The 18896-nt window shown below is 35.5% G+C and overlaps 2 protein-coding genes across 2 annotated transcripts in view; one reads left to right on the forward strand and one right to left on the reverse strand.

Annotated features, from left to right (window-relative positions):
• The first annotated feature begins 119 nt into the window (after nucleotides 1–119).
• CARF (calcium responsive transcription factor) overlaps nucleotides 120–18896 on the forward strand; it is a 60899-nt gene continuing 42122 nt past the window's right edge. Inside the window, 4 exon segments of the mRNA XM_081261582.1 lie at nucleotides 120–174; nucleotides 3741–3904; nucleotides 11949–12067; nucleotides 18421–18541. Of these exon segments, the coding sequence (XP_081117708.1) occupies nucleotides 18464–18541 (78 nt within the window). The 5' untranslated portion in view covers nucleotides 120–174; nucleotides 3741–3904; nucleotides 11949–12067; nucleotides 18421–18463.
• LOC308630745 (low molecular weight phosphotyrosine protein phosphatase-like) lies at nucleotides 13403–14357 on the reverse strand. The gene has a single exon (XM_081261287.1). The coding sequence runs from the start codon at nucleotides 14347–14349 to the stop codon at nucleotides 13873–13875; it is 477 nt and encodes a 158-aa protein (XP_081117413.1). The 5' UTR covers nucleotides 14350–14357; the 3' UTR covers nucleotides 13403–13872.

Raw genomic sequence — 18896 nt, forward strand, 5'->3', positions numbered from 1 at the left:
ACCACTAGCCTCGGGTTCGCCAAGGCGGAAATACGAGAAAAATAACGTTCTGAAAAGAAACCCGCGACGGTGGCCGATAGTGGTCTCACCGCGTGGGACCGCACTGCACCTCCCAGAGAGGTGCGCCTGCGCATTGTGCTGGTCTCCATGGCGGGGCCTCGGAGCCAAGACGAGGTTGAGTAGACTCGTTTTGAATTTTCTCCCCTCTGCTCCGGCGGACTTCCCTCCTCGCCTTGTGGGGCTTTCGGCGGCGGCAGGGCTGGGGAACTAGAGGTTTGGCAGAGTCATCTGCGCTGACGGACTGGATGCTACCTCCCAACCCCCCTTTCTACCTCCTCGCGTCACCTCCTGACCCGCCCGGGCTGGTAGCAACTGCCGGCCCCCGCCCCTGCCGCAGCGGGGCACTGACGGCGCCCTTCATTCTCTTTCTCGGGGCTTTTTCCGGGCCCTCCTAGCTAGGCCCACTAGACACGGGCCCGGGAGGGGGCTCGCGGGCCCCAGGGAGGCAGACTGGAGAAGGAGGAGGTTAGGTGTCTTGAGGGTTGCAGAGCCCCAAAACGAGCCATCACCGCCAAGGACCCGCGCCCCTTTGGCGGGAGCGCCCTGCGCGTGGTCTCCCACGCTCTCGCGCGCCCGGCTTTTAAGCGTCTCCCCTCCCCACTTTCTCAGCCTTTTTATACCTTGTGTTTAGAAGAAGAAAAGCTTCTGCCCACACCTTCTACCCCTGGCTTTTTTTACTTTTTGTTTTGAAGTTACCCAAAGCCTTGTCTTGGTCGCAATGATCCCAGTAATTACTCTAGCTCAATATAGTTGTTTCTCTGAGGTAGGCTGGATGGAGATAATACTCTCCAGATCCCAAAGTCACATTTTAAGGCATTCGCCAGCAAAGCTCCAAGAGGGGGTCTTCAAGAGAGAACAGTTTAGGATCAGGCAGAACTGGATTGCAAAATTTGTGGGCGGAACGGTATGTGTGCGGGTGAAGAAAACTAAAGCTTTCCTCTACGTTACTTAAAGATGTATTAGATTAAGTAGACGCCTAATATTTAAATCAGCTGTAGGAAATTAGAAGTAATTTAAACAATTGGGAGTGAAATATAATCTTTTATTGGAGAACAATGGCAATAAAACCACGACTATTTTCAATTTACTCACTTTTATAAAATATGTACCCTGGAACCAGAATGCCTGGGTTCCATCCTGTCTGGTACCTCTCTGTGCCACGTTTTAGTCAACTGAATGAATTAAGATGCCATATAAATTCTCAGTAAATATTATTATCGTATTATGCATTCAAGTTTAACTAGAAGCTTTGCCTATGTGAGCAAATGAGAGAGATAGCCACTTGGATGGAGGAATAAAATGAGAAAACCTTTACAGAAGTCCCAGGAAAACACTTGTTATGATTGAGCTTGTAATGATGTGGATTTACACGTTAAAATAAGTTGAGGTATCTGAAGCTTGAAACACTTTCTTAATTGAAATCTTGTGGTATTTGTTAGTAACATCATTAGGTAAAATATCTTGGAAATTTTAAACTGTCATTAATTTGAAATTTAGCAAATTAAGAATAATAACTGAGCCAAATAATTTGCACTTCGTTTGAATACATTAATATGGGGAAGATAAAGAATATCAATATAGAATATTCTTAAGGAAATAAGACTTCGATTTGCAAATTGGAAGTCTTGAAAATTCAGTAAAGTACTTATTTCTATTGAGACTTTAAGGAAAACTTAGCTAATAAGTGTTGCAAAAATAACTGAATACCCCATATGATGTTTTGGGTTTTCTTTCAGCAGTGATTTATGTGTCATCTTTGATGTCACCTCCAAACAGTACCTAACATAGATAATACTTTTGCTTTGAATGTTTTTCTTAATATCATTTAGTACATTAATGGCAAGCTTTGGGTTCAAAACAATTTCCTATGGAATTAATTTTTTGTAGTCCTCAGACACATTGCTATCTGGAGAACCACATCTTGGAAAATACATGTTTTTCTTTTCTGTCCTGTTTGTGTGTGTGGAGAGTCCCCTACTTGGTTGGTTGTAGAATTAAAAGAAATCCTAAGATTTTGAGTGGCTTCATCCTTCAGTCATCCTGTTTGGGAGTTTATTCTCAGATCATTGTTTTTAACAGATGAATTTCATTTTATTTATTTATTTAGTTTTGGTACTAGAGATTGAACCCAAAGGTACTTTACCATTGAACCACATTCACCACCCTTTTTATTTTTTTAATTTTTTTTAAATTATTTTTTGGGGCTGGGGATGTGGCTCAAGCGGTAGTGTACTCCAGCCTGGCATGCGTGCGGCCCAGGTTCGATCCTCAGCACCACATACAAACAAAGATGTTATGTCCGCCAAATACTAAAAAATATTTAAAAAATTATTTTTTGGTTGTTGATGGATCTTTATTTTGTTTATTCATACATGGTGCTGAGAATCAAAACCAGTGCCTCACACATGCTAGGCAAGCGCACTTCCACTAAGCTACAACCTCAGCTCATTTTTTTTCAATTTTGAAACAAGTACTCACTAAGTTGCTTAGGGTCTTGCTAAGTTGCAGAGATTGACCTTGAACTTATGATCCTCCTGCATCAACCTTCATGGTTGCTGGGATCACAGGTGTGCACCACTGTGCCCAGCATAACCAATAAATTTTAATACACAGAAATCTATGGGGGAAATTCAACAATAATTAAGTGATAAGACAGTTTTTCTGGAAATTACACCTGAAAAATTACAGTTTAGAACAAAGAGAATTGCTGTTCAACAAAATGAAAAAAAAATGTTAGTATCCTAAGTTCTTTTCATCTACTATGCATTCACTATGTAAACAATAAAAATGCCTTTCTCTCCATAAATAAAAAATTGAAGCACCAATTTTTTTTTTGTTTTGTTTTGTTTTTGGTACTGAGGATTTCCACTGACCTAAATCTCCAGCTCTTCTTTCTTATTAAGTTGCTTAGGATCTCACCAAATTGCTGAATCTGGCTTTGAATTTGCAGTCCTCCTGCCTCAGCCCCCTGATTCACTGGGTTAGATGCACTACCACCCCAGGCTCTAGTTTTTTGATATAACATAAAATCTACTTTTGTAATGTGATATGATAGTATTCTAGATAGCAGTTTGCTATCTATTTAATATTTTTTTTCTTTCTTTTTTTCATCCAATCCCAGTGCTTCTTACTTAAGAAGTAAATTTATAGAGCTGGAATGTGGCTTAGTGGTAAATCACTTGCCTACCAGCATGTATGAGACTCTGGGTTAAATCCCCAACACCATCAAAAGGAAGGAAGCAAAAAGAAAGAAGTTTATCAGTACTAGGATTGGGAGTAAGAGAGAGAAGAGGTTTTAAAGTTTTTTGTGGCTTGGAAAGATAGTCAGTCTGTTAGTAAATGTTTTCCTTGAGGAAATAGATGTAAAATATGTAAGTTGCTGCAGAGGTCTGTTTCATTTGTTTCTGTAGAGTGTGAGAGTTGAAATAAAACCATAGTCTGGATTCTTAATTTTAGATAAGAAAACAGGCACAGAGGGGTTAAATCACCTACTCTAAGACACATGTAATTATCTGTAAAGGCAGCATGCTCTTTAGTTCTCTTCAACTGAGAACTACCGAGTGGTTCTACCGAGTGTGGCTGGTATAGCTACTTTTTCAATAAAACCTGCATAATGAAATCTAGTAGTTTAATTTATGTATAGAAAAATGAAATAGACATTGAATAATTTCTCATTACAGAGAAAATGCTGCTGTGAAGACACAATTATAACTTTCACATAAATGAAGCTACAACTGTTATTTAGTGTCCCCCAAAAGGAAGAACTTTGGTGAACATGAAAGAACATTCTGGGGGTGGCAGAATGCTTGAGGACTGGAATTTAAACTTGAGCCACTGCCTGAAGGTAATCATTTTATTTTTAATTTAAGTGAAAGCAACAGCTTTATAAGTTAACTATTATCTCTTACATATTAATGAAAAAGTCAAATTACACTTTGTTATAGGCAATTGTTCTATTTATGGTTACCAGTTTGGAAAAAAAAAAAAACATTTTATACCTAGTTAATGTTATTAGTATTTCACTTCTCAAAAACTTTACATTGAGTTAATTGGGAATTAGTGATAATAAATTATGCATGTACTGACATCAAGGATAGATGGGGAAATTGGGTATTTTAAATCATTCTGCAGTTGTCAGGACTGAAGAGAGTAGTAGAAATTGTTGGAAGAAATGGGAAGGAATAATACTTTTCACTACAAATTATTTTTCTGAAAGGATGTTCATAAAGTTAGAACTGCTTTTAATCTCTATTTCAACAGTGGATTAGGCATTCATATTTAAACCCATTTTTCTATATGGGAATTGCTTTAAATAGAATTTTCCTTCTTTAACCACAGAAAGTTTGTTTAAATTATAATTGCATTTTGCATTCCCATAAGAAAATCAAGTTTTTTTTTTTCCATTGGCAAAATCCAAATCTGGGCAAAATTTTCAAAAAGTGGTTTGTTTGACAGTCTTCCTTTGTCAGTATCACTACCCCTTTACTAGTGTACTTACCTAGGGTATTCATACTTCCTTCAGTCTTCACATTTAGTTCAGGACTGTCAAATCCCTCAAAGTTCTTTCAGTCTATACTTATAATTGCTTCCTTATCTCCAAATTAAACTCTTCACTCCCTCAGAATAGCTGTTTCCAACTCATCTTAAAAGGAAAAAAAGTTTTTCTTCTATAAATTTATGCAAATTCGAGGCTGGGATTGTGGCTCAGCAGTAGACCCGGGCTCGATCCTCAGCACCACATTAAAAAAAAAAAAAAAAAAAAAGCATTGTGTTGTGTCCATCTACACCTAAAAAAAATAAATAAATATTAAAAAAAATTTATGCAAATTTATTAATGGCAAATGCTCTATCTAAAGTATTTTTAATAGAAAATGTGTTTTAATGCCCATACAAGTTTTATTAATGAAATGTCAGTGAAAAGACAAAAAGGAGATAAGGTGGAAAACATTTTTGAGGGGCTAGCTGTGGGATGGGGCACCTGGAAAGAAACAGAGTAAGCTTTGGCAGTTCTTTTCCCTAAACTGTTCCCAGTTTTTACAATTCCCTCCCAAGTCCACTTCTGAATCTGTTCTACAGAATGTTTTCTCAATGGCTACTGTTAGACCTCTAGCTTTTGGATGAGATCAGACAGAGATTCTTAGTTTACTGACAGGAGAGTTTTTTGTGTGTTAGGAACTGCCTCTAATAAATTTTTACCAGGAAAAGTTGAAAACAAAAATGAGCAGAGTTTATTTTATTAACCTATCAAAAAAATGATTTAAAGCTATGGAGTTTTGACTAATAGACGAGGGTGGGTGCTTTGTCTATGACTTCAAAAGATGGGCTTTGGAGTCAACACATGAGTTCTTTGTTATTTCTTAAATATAATCTTGGGAAATTTACTTAACTTGCCTGAATATAATATGCAAATTGGAGCAAGTAACTGAATCAAGGATATTTTAAAGGTTTAAATAAAATGATATAGGTAAAACACTTTTAACATAGTGCCATATTATGGATAATCTTCTAAAATTTGAACAGTGAGCCTCAATAAAAGGATGATAATAATAGGTCTTCCATCATAGGATAGTAGAATAGTAATAATTCTACCTAGTAATTATTAAGCATAGAGATATTCAGGTAACATTAAACTATTTTATAGCTATGGTAATTAAATTCATAATTGCTGTTGACCTACCACACTACTGTTTATGTTTAAAAATCAAAATAAAGAGCTCCCTAGAATATTAAGAAATATTTAATCTTAATGTCATCATGTTTAGACAGTATGTCAATATACTTGATTTATTTTAGAAAAGTTTAATTGTATCCAAATTGTATGCTAGACAATTTACTTTAGAAAGTTGAATTGTATTCTTGACAAATATTTCAGTTTTAATAAGTTCTTCAGTAGAACTCCATTTTCATTTGAATCTAACTTTGCAAAAGTTTTCTCTTAAAATAGAACTCTCTTATTTTTCTGCTCAGTGCACATTAAAAGTCAATCAATAAATAATATTTAGGGTTGGGGTCGTGGCTCAGTGGTAGAGTGCTCACTTAGCATGCACAAGGCACTGGGTGCGATCCTCAGAACCACATAAATGTACAATAAAGATATTGTGTCCACCTAAAACTAAAAAAAATAAATATTTTTAAAATAAATAAATAAATAATATTTAAATAAAATATCAGGATAATCAACTATTAGACACAAAAACCTTAAAACTGGCTGGAATTTTGAAGATCACCCATACTAAATTCTGATTTTAAACTGAAATTGAAGTTCAGAGAAGTTAATAATTTGGATTTTTTTCCCCCATTAAATCCAGGTCAATTTTATATTCATTCTCTACTACATTTAATGAGATGTGTGAATTTTTTAAATTAGGCAGTAATAATTCAATAGACCTTATTAGTCATCTAAAAGTGTAAACTTTTTGCAATTTTTCAAAGATGATGTAGAAGTATGTTTAGAAGTTCATTTAGATGCTTCATTCTAAGACCATTTTTTTGTTGTTGTTGTTTCAGTTTTCGTACTGGGGATTTAACCTTGGGGCACTTTACTAGTGAGCTACATCCCTGGCCCTTTTTATTTTTTAATTTTCAGACAGGGTCTTACTAAGTTGCTTACAAGGCCTTGCTAACTTGATAAAGCTGGCCTCTAACTTGTGATCCTCCTGTTTTATAGCCTCCTGAGCCACTGGGATTACAGGCAAGTGCCATTAAGTTTTCATTACATCAGTGAAATGATTAGAATTTTTACCTTCAAAAACCAATGGATTTATTTAGTTTAGATATGTGAATTTACATATGTAATAAAAAAATGAACATTTATTGAATACTGACAATGTGTTGGGATTTATACCAAGGCCCTTCCATACATTATTTTATTTAATGTTCACAACAACCCTATGAAGTGGATATAATATTATTCCTAGTTTGCAGATGAGAAAACTAAAGCTTAGAATGATTGCCCAACTTGACAACTAAGTATAAAGCTGAAATTCAGAGCTAGATCAAATGACTACAGAATACTCCAACAGATTTGTGCAGTTTTACTAACTGACCCTTTCACTAAACACTTCTGGTTGGTTGGTTTATTTATTTTTAAGATGGAGTCTTTCTATTTTTCTCAGGCTGTCCTCAAACTTGTGGGCTTCCAGATTAGCTAACTTGATAAAGTTGGCCTCTAACTTGTGATGATCCTCCTGGAACTATAGACTTGTGCCTCCATGTCTGGCTTTTTCTGTTTTTATTTCAAGTTTTAGCAAAAAAAAAAAAAAAAAAAAGTAGTTTTGTGTATACTTGAACTCCAAAATTGTTCAGAGTTTGACAACTTAATAAAAAATTTCAAGATAACTTTAGAGTTTGTATACTGTGATTTGCTATTGGCTTTATTTCCCAATCTAATTCCTTTTTTTGTTTTTAATTAAAAGCCTTTATATTTTTTTAACATTGTTTAGGCTTATAGAAAAATTGAGCAAATAATAAGACCTCATCCCCTACCCCACCACAACACACAGCTTCTCTATTATTAACATCTTGCATTAGTATGACACATTTCTTAATTGTCAAACTAATTTTATTGATACATTATTATGAATGAAAGTCTATAGCTTACATTAAAGTTTACTCTGGGCTGGACAGTTTTGTGTATTTTGATAAATACATGATATCATGTATAGTATCATAAAGAATTATTTCATCACCATAGAAGTCCCCTGTGCTTCACCTATTCATCCTTTTTCCTGCCCCATTTATACATCTAACAACCTCTGTCAACCACTGATCTGTTACACTGTGTATAGATTTCCCTTTTCTAGAATGTCATATATTTGGAACCATAATGATATGTAGCCTTTCAAATTGGCTTCTTTCATTTAGAAACAAAAATAGGCATTGAAGTATTCTCTGTGTCTTTTTGTGATTTTATATTTCATTTGTTTTTGGCTTTGGTGGTGCTAGGGATAGAACCTAGGGCCTTCCACATGCTAGGCAGGTGCTATACCAGTAGGTACACCCCCAGCCATTTTTTTTTTTTTTAAGTCACCAAGAAAACCTCCATGGGCTAGGGATAGAGCTCAGCAGTAAAGTACTTACCTCACATGCACAAGGCCTTGAATTCTATCCCCATCGCAGAGACAAAAAAAAAAAAGTTTCATTTATGGATATGCCACAGTTTATTTATTCACTCACTAGTCAAGGACATCTTACTTTGAAGTTTTAGTAGTTATGAATAAAGCTGCTGTAAATATCTGTGTATGAGCATTTGTGGAATACAAGTTTTCAATTCCTTTGGGTAAATACCTAGTAGTAGAATAGCTAGATTCTATGTGTAGCTTTATGAGAAACTGCAAATTATCTTCCAAGGGATCTGTACCATTCTGCATTCCAGCTGCAATGAATGAGAATTCCTGTTTTTCTGCATCCTTGCCAGCATTTGATATTGTCAGTTGTTTTATTTTAAGCATTCTAATAAAATATAAATGTTAATAATGGCATCTTATTGTTAAGATTTAGTTTGCCATATACTGTTGGACATCCTCCCATGTGTTTAATTGCCATATGCGTATCTTCTTTGATGAAGTATTTCTTCAACTCTTTCAACCATTTTAAAAATTGGATTCTTTTTCTTATTGTTTTTATAGTTTGTTGTATATTAGGGATACAAATCTTGTATTCTTTTATAAATACTTTCTCCTAGTCTATGGCTCATCTTCTAATTCTTTTGACTTTTTCCCCACTGAAGTCAAAAATTTTTAATTTTAATGAAGTCCAGCTTATCAGTTATTTCTTTCATACAGCTTATCAATTATTTCTTTTATAAATTGTGCCTTTCATGCTATATTTGAAAGTCATTGCCACGCCCAAGATCATCTGGGTTTTCTCTTATATTTCCTCTAGGAATTTTGTAGTTTTGGACTGTACATTTCTTTTAGTCAGCTTTTTTGCCACTGTGGCCAAAAGACCTGACAAGAATGATTAGAGGAGAAAAAGATTATTTAGTACTCACAAGCTTAGAGGTCTCAGTCCATAGACAGCCAACTCAATATCTCTGAGCCTGAGTGATACAGAATATCATGGCAGAGGAAGGCAGCTCAGGACATGGCCATCAGAAGCAGAGAGAGCTCTGCTCACCAGGAACAGAATATAAACCCCAGGAGCATGAAGTCACACCCTACCTGCCTATAGTTACCACCCAGTTAATCCATATCAGTGGATTAATCCACTGACTAGATTAAGGTGCTTTTTTAAATTATTTTTTTTAGTTATTTTTGGACACATGCCTTTGTTTTATTTATTTTTTATGTGGTGCTAGGGATCAAACCCAGGGCCTCGCATGTGCTAGGCAAGTGCTCTACTGCTGAGCCACAACCCCAGCCCCTAGATTAAGTCTTTTATAATCCTATCATTTCACCTCTGAAAATTCTTATATTGTATAACATATGAGTTATTGGATAACAGCTCATATCTTTTTTTATTTTTTTGGTACCAGGGGTTGAACCCAGAGGCACTTATCCACTGAGCCTCATCCCCAGCCTTTTTAAAATAGTTTATTTAGAGACAGGTCTCACTAAGTTGCTAGGGCCTTGCTAAGTTGCCAAGGCTAGCTTTAACTTGTGATCCTCCTTCCTTAGCTTCCCGAGTCACTGGGATGACAGGCATGTGCCACTTAACCCAGCTGCACCTCATATCTAAACCATAACATTCTTCCCTCACTCCCAAAACTTATGCTCACCTCACAATGCAAAATGCATTTAGTTCATTTCCAAGAGTTCTTATAGTCTTAACATAAGTTCCAGCATTGCCTGAAAGTCTGAGTCTCCTCTGAGACTCAAGGCAAACTCTCAGCATGAGCCCCTGTAAAAATCAATATCCATACATAATAGCACAACAAAGTAAACATTTCCATTCCACAAGGGAGAAATAGGGGCATAGAAAAATGGGACCAAAGTAAGACCAAAATCCAGTTGAGTAAAAAAGTCCTGTGGCTCCACATCCAGAGTCTAGGTCACATGGCATCGTAATGTTCTCTCCAAAGGGCTTATGTTGCCTCACTCCTATGGCCTTGCTGGTTGCAACCTTCATGATCTCTCTTGTGGCTTATTTCTGCTCGATTCCTGCAACATTTCTTGGCAGATATCCTATGATACAGGCATTTCTTCATCTTGAGGGTCTCCACTGCAGCTTTGGCTTCCTTTTCACTTTTTCACATATCACATACTCAACGGCAATCCACAAGGACTCCAACCTGCTGCACTGTGTTTCACAGTGCAGACCTTCCTTTGAAATCTTAGAAAACACTTCAAGGTCCTTAACTCCAGCATCCTTCATTCTTGTAAAACCAGCTTCATGTTGTTGACACCAAGGTCTGCTGCCATTTTGAGCAGTAGCCAAGTCAAACTGGGACAATTGCATCAGCAACTTCTGAGTGCCTGGATGTCTAAGCATCATGAAAAAACTTCCCGTTCTCCCATCCCCAGAAATCAAGTGCCCTTATAGTTTTTTCTGAAAGGAATTTTTACTTTTTTTAATTTTTTTTTAGTTATAGTTGGACAATATACCTTTATTTTATTTATTTTTTATGTGGTGCTGCTAGGTAAGTGCTCTATCACTGAGTCACAACCCCAGCCTGGAATTTTTACCCTTGGGCCTGAAATGTGCTGATGTCAGCTTCTGGAATGCACATTTTCCACATTTTTACATCTTTGAAATTAATATAATTTATAACTAGTGGTGTCTTAGTCTCTGTTGGCCAAAGAGCAGGTTCTGCTATGTCTTTACCCATACAATAGCACCAGTATCAAAACTTAAAAGGATGAATCCCAGCCACTTAGTGACAGTGGTGGAATGCTATTTCAACTTTTGAAACCTAACAGCTACAAGGAAGGGTTTTGGAGGGGAAAAGAAGACAGTTATCAGCCATGTTTCATCAATACTTCCAAAACTGGATTTAAAAAGATTTGTTCTACATAATTGCAAAGCCATCTTAAAAGCTCAGTTTTTAAGTTTTCTTTCTTGCGAGTTTTTTAAAGATAAGATTAAGGGGCTCGGGCTGGGGATGTGGCTCAAGCGGTAGCGCGCTCGCTTGGCATGCGTGTGGCCCGGGTTCGATCCTCAGCACCACATACCAACAAAAATGTTGTGTCTGCCGAGAACTAAAAAATAAATATTAAAAAAAAAAAAGATTAAGGGGCTGGGTTTGTAGCTCAGCAGTAGAGTACTCGCCTCGCATGTAAGAGACCCTGGGTTCGATCCTCAGCACCACATAAAAATAAATAAGTGAAATAAAGGCATTGTGTCCAACTACAACTAGAAAATAAATATTAAAAAAAGATAAGATTAAGTTCCTTAAGAAAAAAATTGAATACCAGTGAGTGAATTGAAGTGATTCCAAGAATTAGATTCTGAATGCAAAGGGATAACTTAGATTTTCCATGTATTTTCCCCTTATGTATTTATATGCACTATTTAGTTAAAATAGTTTTCTATGATAAAAATGTTTAAATTTAAAAAGACCCTGTCAATAATTATGAAATAAAACTTTCAAGTGATAAGAAAATATGTATCATTGTTTCTCATCTTTTTTTCTTTCTTAGTGGTTCATAAAATAAGGGTACACTTAAATTCAGTGGCATCTGGGGCTGGGGTTGTCAGCGGTAGAATGCTCACCTAGCATGTGCGGGGGCTTGAGTTTGCTCCTCAGCACCACATAAATAAATAAATAAAGGTATTATGTTCAACTACAACTAAAAAATAAATATTAAAAAAAATTCAATGGCATCTAGATTGGATGTAATACAATATTTTTATTGTACATTGCTGGATTTTGTTTACTGATTATTTTATTTGGATTGTTATATTTATATATTTATGATTGTTTTAAAACAGATTTTGTTTCTATTCAGGTATGGTGAGGCCAACAGAACAGGAGTCCATTGCCTTTGAAAAGATAGTTTATTACTCACAGCTTCCAAGAGGAGAGGGACATGCCATACCACATAGGGCCACACAAAACAACACAAAGGTTGGTAGCAATTAGAAGGTGGGAGACTACAAAAAAAAACCCTGAATTGTGGTTTTCAAGAAAAAGAATGAGCAAACAGGGCAAGCAGACCAAGTAGGTTTAATATTGGCTAGTTTTAACCATTTCAATGGACTTAGGTGTATTGGCTGTCCCTTCTTGTCTGATACCTGGCCCTAAAGTAATTAGGACAAGGAAATAGTTTCCCAGAGGGTAAGTGCCCCATAAAGGAAGTTGATCTGGGTGTTTTGTGTCTGGATTAGTTAGTTTGCATAGAAAGGGCAAATTTATAGGAGAGTCTAGAAATTGGTTATTCCTGGGAGGAGGAGTTCTTCCAGAATTGCGAGGACCTAGTGCATATAGCAATTAAAATTGTTCTATAGATTTTCTTCCTTGTACTGTCTTTGTCAATTTTGTCATGTAGGTTATAAAATAAGTTTGGAGTAATCTCTCTTTACAATATAAAAGACTATATATAAGATTGGATTTTTTCTTAAAAAAAAACATCGTTTTTTAAAACTTTCTTAAAATGTCTTGCCTTGGGTTTTTGTGTGCGTGTGGGTGGGAACATTTTTCACATTCAATTTCTTTAATGTATATAGAACTGTTCAGTTGTTACAATTCTTCTGTAATCTGTTTTGGTAAGTTATTTTTTTCTAGGAATGTATCCATAATATCCCTATCTTTTGTAGTTAGTCCCTTTTTTTGTTGTTTTACTGGCATTTCTATTTTTTAGTTATAGGTGGACACAATATCTTTTTATTTATTTTTATGTGGTGCTGAAGATCGAACCCAGTGCCTCACACATGCTAGGCAGGCACTCTACCTCTGAGCCACAACCCCAGCCCCATTGGTTTCTTTCTTTCTTTCTTTCTTTTTTTTTTTTTTTGCATTTTTATAACTCCCAAGTTTATTTTGAAAACAATCTTTTCTGACATATATCCATGTGAATTTGAGATTATAGTGAAATTACCTGTATTTGCCTATAGCTTTTAAATACTCATGAAACATTTATTAACATATCAATACTTAAGGACACCAACATAACTGACTGCTTAAATTATTTTTTCATACCTAAGCCAATTTACATTTGAGTTACCTGTGGATATAAAACAAACATACCCCTCAACCAACCATAGGATACATAGCATACAAGTGTCCTTTCCAGATATAATTAAATTTTTGGATACAAAGTGGCTCAAATGAGAGCAAATAAGCTGACTTTGTGAAATAAATCAGACAAAAAACAACAAATACTAAAGGTGCTAAAGATCAATCCCATCGGTCTGTCTCCTATCATGTGCACTGTGTTGTGTGTGTGTGAGCTAAAACGCTGCAGCCATGGAGAGCCGCTATGGACAGGGTCACTGTGACTCTGGATACACAGATGAGCACAGGTGCCCTGTAGGCACTGGCCAGCCACACACAATCACTGCAGGGAGACCAGGCCATCCAACCTTACTGGGCACAGAGACTAACCTGGGCCTTCGGGTGTGCGTACTTAGTGGTTGGGGCTATTTTTCTCTCTGCTCACTCCACTAGCATAATCAGGGCAAAGAGAAGGCTCCACTAGTCTAAGAACTCTCACTGTACCCTACAAACTGTCTTTGAGTCCAACATTTTTATTGATTCTTCTGTAGACACAGCTGGTTTCCACCTACAATGATCTGTCAGGTCAGGTCAGAGACAACAGTCAGCTGAAGGGGCAGGCAGGGCCTGGGTCAAAGGAGTGGCAGTACACCGGAGCATAGGATGAGGATGCAGAACGTGGATAGGGAGCGTCCCCAGCTGGTAGCGGGCAGGTGGTCCTAGTGGGCCTTCTCCAGGAAGGCTTTGCAGCACCTGAGACACTGCTGGTACACCACTTCAAAGTCAGCATCGTTCCCGTAATAGGGATCTTCAATAATGAGTTGTTTCTGTGGATCATAGCTTCCAAGCAGTTCAATTTTAGCTTTGCAGTTTTTAACTTGATTACTTTTTCTATTCAAATCTCTCAGGTTGCTTTCATCCATACACAATATATAGTCGAATGTGGCCAAATCTTCTTTGGTCACCTGCCGGGCAACGTGGTTCATGGGGATGCCATGCTTCCTCATGTAACTCTGCCCACGGTAGTCAGGGGGGTTCCCCACTTCATAGGTAGATGTGGCTGCACTGTCTATCCTCCAGTTGTCTAAATCGTTTTGATCAGTTACAAGTTTTCTGAAAACTGCTTCTGCGATAGGTGACCGGCAAATGTTACCCAAACACACGAACAGCACGGACTTAGGACCATTTTCCGCCATCTTCAAACGCAGACCCCCATTGGTTTCTTTATTGTGTCTTTATGGTCTATTTCATTGAATAGATCTCTTTAATATGGACTTTCTTTGTATGTGTCTGCATTTGTATTTCTCACCTTAAAAGTTGATCAATTGGTTCATTTTTTCCCCCAAGAAGGTGGTTTAAATAAATTTTTATTTTTTAGTTGACAAAAATTATATTTATTTATGGTACAACATCATGTTTTCATATATGTATAAATTGTGGTATGGTTAATTTGAGCTGGTTAACATATGCATTATCTTGTATACTTTTCTCTGTGTGTGTGTGTGTGTGTGTGTGTGTGTGGTTGTTGCAATAGAAACCAGGGCCTTGTGCATGCTAGGCAATTGCCATGACCACTGAGCCACATCTGTAGCCCTACTTAATAGGCTAAAATCACCAAGAATCTAGTTTACAGCAACTCTCAAATATTACAATTTATTTCCACTAATTATAGCCATTGTGATGTATAATATAGATCTCTTGAAACTTTTCATCTCATACAATTGAATTTTTTTTCCTAAAATAAAATTTTAAGGCTACAAATTTACCTTGAAATTTTATGTTAGTTGTATCAAACAAGTTTTTAATTATTTTATTTATTTGTTTTTATGTGGTGCTGAGAATTGAACCCAGTGCCTCACACATATTGGGCAAGTGCTCTATCATTGAGCCATAACCCCAGACCCTTCCAACAAGTTTTGTTATGTAATATTTTTATTATGTTTCCAATATAGTATTTGAAGTTCTCTATGAGTTCAGAGAAACACGTTCTTTAATTGTCAGGAATGGAGTTTCAAGTATGTCCAATCAATCAAGTTTCTTCTGTTTATTTTCATGTTTTTTGTTTGCTTAACTTAAGGTAGTTATAATGAACTATTGTACTTTGACAGTGCATTTGTCTATTTGGCCCTAAATTATATTCATTTTTAAAATGTTTTCAAAGGGAAATTTTAAAATATACAAAAGTAGAAACAAACCAATGCCTGTTAGTCATTTATCAATTTTATTTGCTTGTTTTTATGGCACTGGGGATTGAACTCTCAGGGGTGCTTTACTACTGAGCTATATTTCCAACCCTTTTTAATTTTTATTTTTAGGCAGACTCTTACTAAGTATCCCAGACTAGGCTTGATCTTGGAATCCTTCTTTCTCAGCTTCCAAAATTGCTAGGATTATAGGTGTATGCCACTGTGCCTGACTCTCATTTACCAGCTTTAACAATTATTACTGTATGGTGGTCTTTTTTCATATTGTACTACTTTATCTGACCTTGATGTTCTTTGAAACAAATCCTGGACATCATAACATGATATAATTTTATCCATAAATATTAACCTTACTGTATTATCATTCATATACCTAAAAACACAGCAAAAATTACTTAATAATGTCAAATATCTGTTCACATTCATATTTTCCAGATTGTCACACACATATTATAATAAGTCTAACTCTAACAATATATACCTAAATATAGATTTTTTAAAATGTGTTAAGTATGTGTATAATATAACTGTCCTAGTGCAAATGAAGTGGTATCTTACTGTTTTGATTTGAATTTTCTTATGACTAATGACACCAATCTTTTTTTTTCATGTGCTTGTTGGTCATTTCAACATTTTTTTTTTTTACCATGTTCCTTAAAGAAATATCTTTGCCCTTTTTATTTATTTATTTATTTATGGTACTGGGGATTGAACCCAGGGGTTTGCTTCCTCTGAGCTACATCTCCAGACCCCTTTTTTTGTTTTCCTTCTCAAATCAGGGTCTCACTAAGTTGCCCAGGCTGGCCTCAAACTTGACAGTCCTCCTGCCTCAGTCTCCGGAGTTGCTAGGATTATTGGCATGTGCCACTGTGCCTGGCCAGCTTCATTGTTTTTTATGTGGATATTCACTTGTCCGTAGCACCATTTATTGAAGAAAGTGTCTTTTTCCATTGAATTCTTTGGTGTCCTCTCCAAAATCATTTACTCGTCAATATAATAATTTGTTTCTGGACTCTCAGTCCTATTCTATTGATATATATTATCCTTATGTCAGCACCATGTTTTTTTTTTTTAAGTTCTTTTCATTAAACCCAGGACCTCACAGATAATAGGTAACTGCTGTACCACTGAGCTACTCCCCCAGCTCTAAAATTTTTTCTTCTTTAATTATGTTCATGAATGTTTTTTAGTTTCAGTGTATAAGTGTTTATAATCTCCTTGGCTAATTTTATTCCTATGTATTTTATTCTTGTTGATTCTCACAGCTTTTGCTTTTCTTTTTTTGAAAAACAATAGAGTGGACAGCCACACAATATTTTAGGTCAACTTTTTAGTTTTTTTTTTTTTTGTTTGTTTGTTTGGTTGGTTGGTTGGTTGGTTTTGGTACCAGGGATTGAATCTGGGGGTGCTTTCCATTGAGCTACATCTCCAACCCTTTTAATATTTTATTTTGAGACACGATGTCACTAAGTTGCTTAGGGCCTTACTAGATTGCTGATGCTGGCTTTGAACTTGTGATCCTCCTGCCTCAGCCTTGGTGTTTGTAGCAAAAGAATCTTCTACAAGCATCTAATCTGTCATATTTCCAAAAACAGAAGTCTCATTTTGTTTCTTAAAACCTCTTTGAAAAAATTTTATTCTCAAGTAATATAGTGAACAAAAATTTTTAAAAGAGTGGAAAGCTATTTTTTAAATGCTCTTCTATAACCCAAGAAGTAACTATATGTTGTTTTGGAATTTTTATAATAAATTAGATTAAGATGCAAGTGATTATTTAAAATCCTAAAGGGAGAACTGAGGATGTGACTCAGTGGTAGAACATTTGCCTAGTATGTGTGATGACCTAGGTTCAGTCCCTGGTACCAAAAAAATAAAACAAAATTCTAAAGAAGAAGCAATTTAAAGATATTTATACTTATATATCAAAATAGGACTGATTTTATAACCTTACAAAAATCATCTCAATTGAAAATTAGTAGGTCTTAATGATGCAAAAGTATTTTCTATACATATTTCTTCATTTTCCACGTTTTGCCAAGCTAAACGTTGGTTGGTTTTGGTACCAACCAACTTGTGTGATTATATTGTAATGGTAAGAAATGTATACAGTAATTCTTCCTTACCTGCATGTTCATTTTCCATGGCTTCAGTTACCTACAGTCAACCATGGTCTGAAAATATTAAATGGAAAATTACAGGAATAAACAGTTCATAATATTTAAATAACTTGTATTACAGGATATTGTTTGTTTGAAGCAGAGTCTTGATTTGTTGCCTAGGCTAGTCTCAAACTCATGATCTTTTCTTCCTCAGTCTCCCAAGTAGTTGAGATTATAGATGGAGCCACATACCCAGCTGAGGATGTTGTTAAAATTGTTCTATTTTATTATTAGTTATGTTAATGTCTTCCTGTATAAATTATATGTTATAATTAAATGTGCATAAATTAAATATTATCCTAAGTGTGTATGAATAGGTACAGATAGCATATATAGAGTTTGATACTATCTGAGATTATAGGCATCCCCAGGGGTATTTGGAATATATCCCCCATAAATAAGGGGAGGCTTTTGTGTACATAATCCCCATCTACACAATCTCCTGAGTAGCTGGGATTACAGACATGTGCCACTACACCTGGATCAGACATCTTTTCTAAAATTATATAATGTGACAATATGACATACCCAATTTATAAAGTTAAAAACCTTTATTTGCATTAAATCTTTCTGAAGTGAATAACTTAAAATTATTCGTAAGGGTGTAAGAACGCTCTTACACAAAAGCAATTTTAATAAGCCAGTATAGGGGTATAATTAAGAATAGGATGAGGAACTACAAAATCCTAATCTTTACTCTTTCTTGAATGTATTCTAGACAGAATTCTTTGCCAACTTATTTAACAAAAACATTAACTTTATTATTAATAGATAATCATAATAGAAATGATTTCACCTAAATTGTATAAGGTACCACAGTAGGGAAAATGAGGGATTTGTTTAAGATAAAATATTCCATAAAAATGTTAAATGCTCAGTTGATCATGTATTTAAACTCTTTCAGCTACTAAACAGTAGGAGAAAATGGAATTGAGTATGATGCCAGCATGGAACAGTCTAATGATTCATTAAGAGTCAACTGTAATGATGGTGAAGAGTCAAAAACAGAGGCTCAGGAATTTGAGGTAGAGATTCAGCTGGGAACTTTTTTCCTCTCTCAGATAAAACAAGATTCCATTCATTAAGCAACTTTTTATGCTTAACAAAAGTTATTATATTTAATGGTTTAAGAATCTTAATGTTTAGTTACCCACATATTCTGTCATACATTTAATTTTATGATATAAAGCTTAAAGTAATGCTTAACATATTCATAAAAGTTTGTATGCAAGAAAAATCTGTATGTTAAATTATATATCATTTTAGGATACATTCTCATGGTCAATTTTATCTTAATAAAATTTATTTTAATAAAATTGAGATAAAATGAAAATTAAACATTCACTTGAGAAATACCTTATGTGAATTGAAAACTCTTGC

This window comes from Spermophilus citellus (assembly GCF_964194105.1).
Source record: "Spermophilus citellus genome assembly, chromosome: 11".
In the NCBI taxonomy this organism is placed as follows: Eukaryota; Metazoa; Chordata; class Mammalia; order Rodentia; family Sciuridae; genus Spermophilus; species Spermophilus citellus.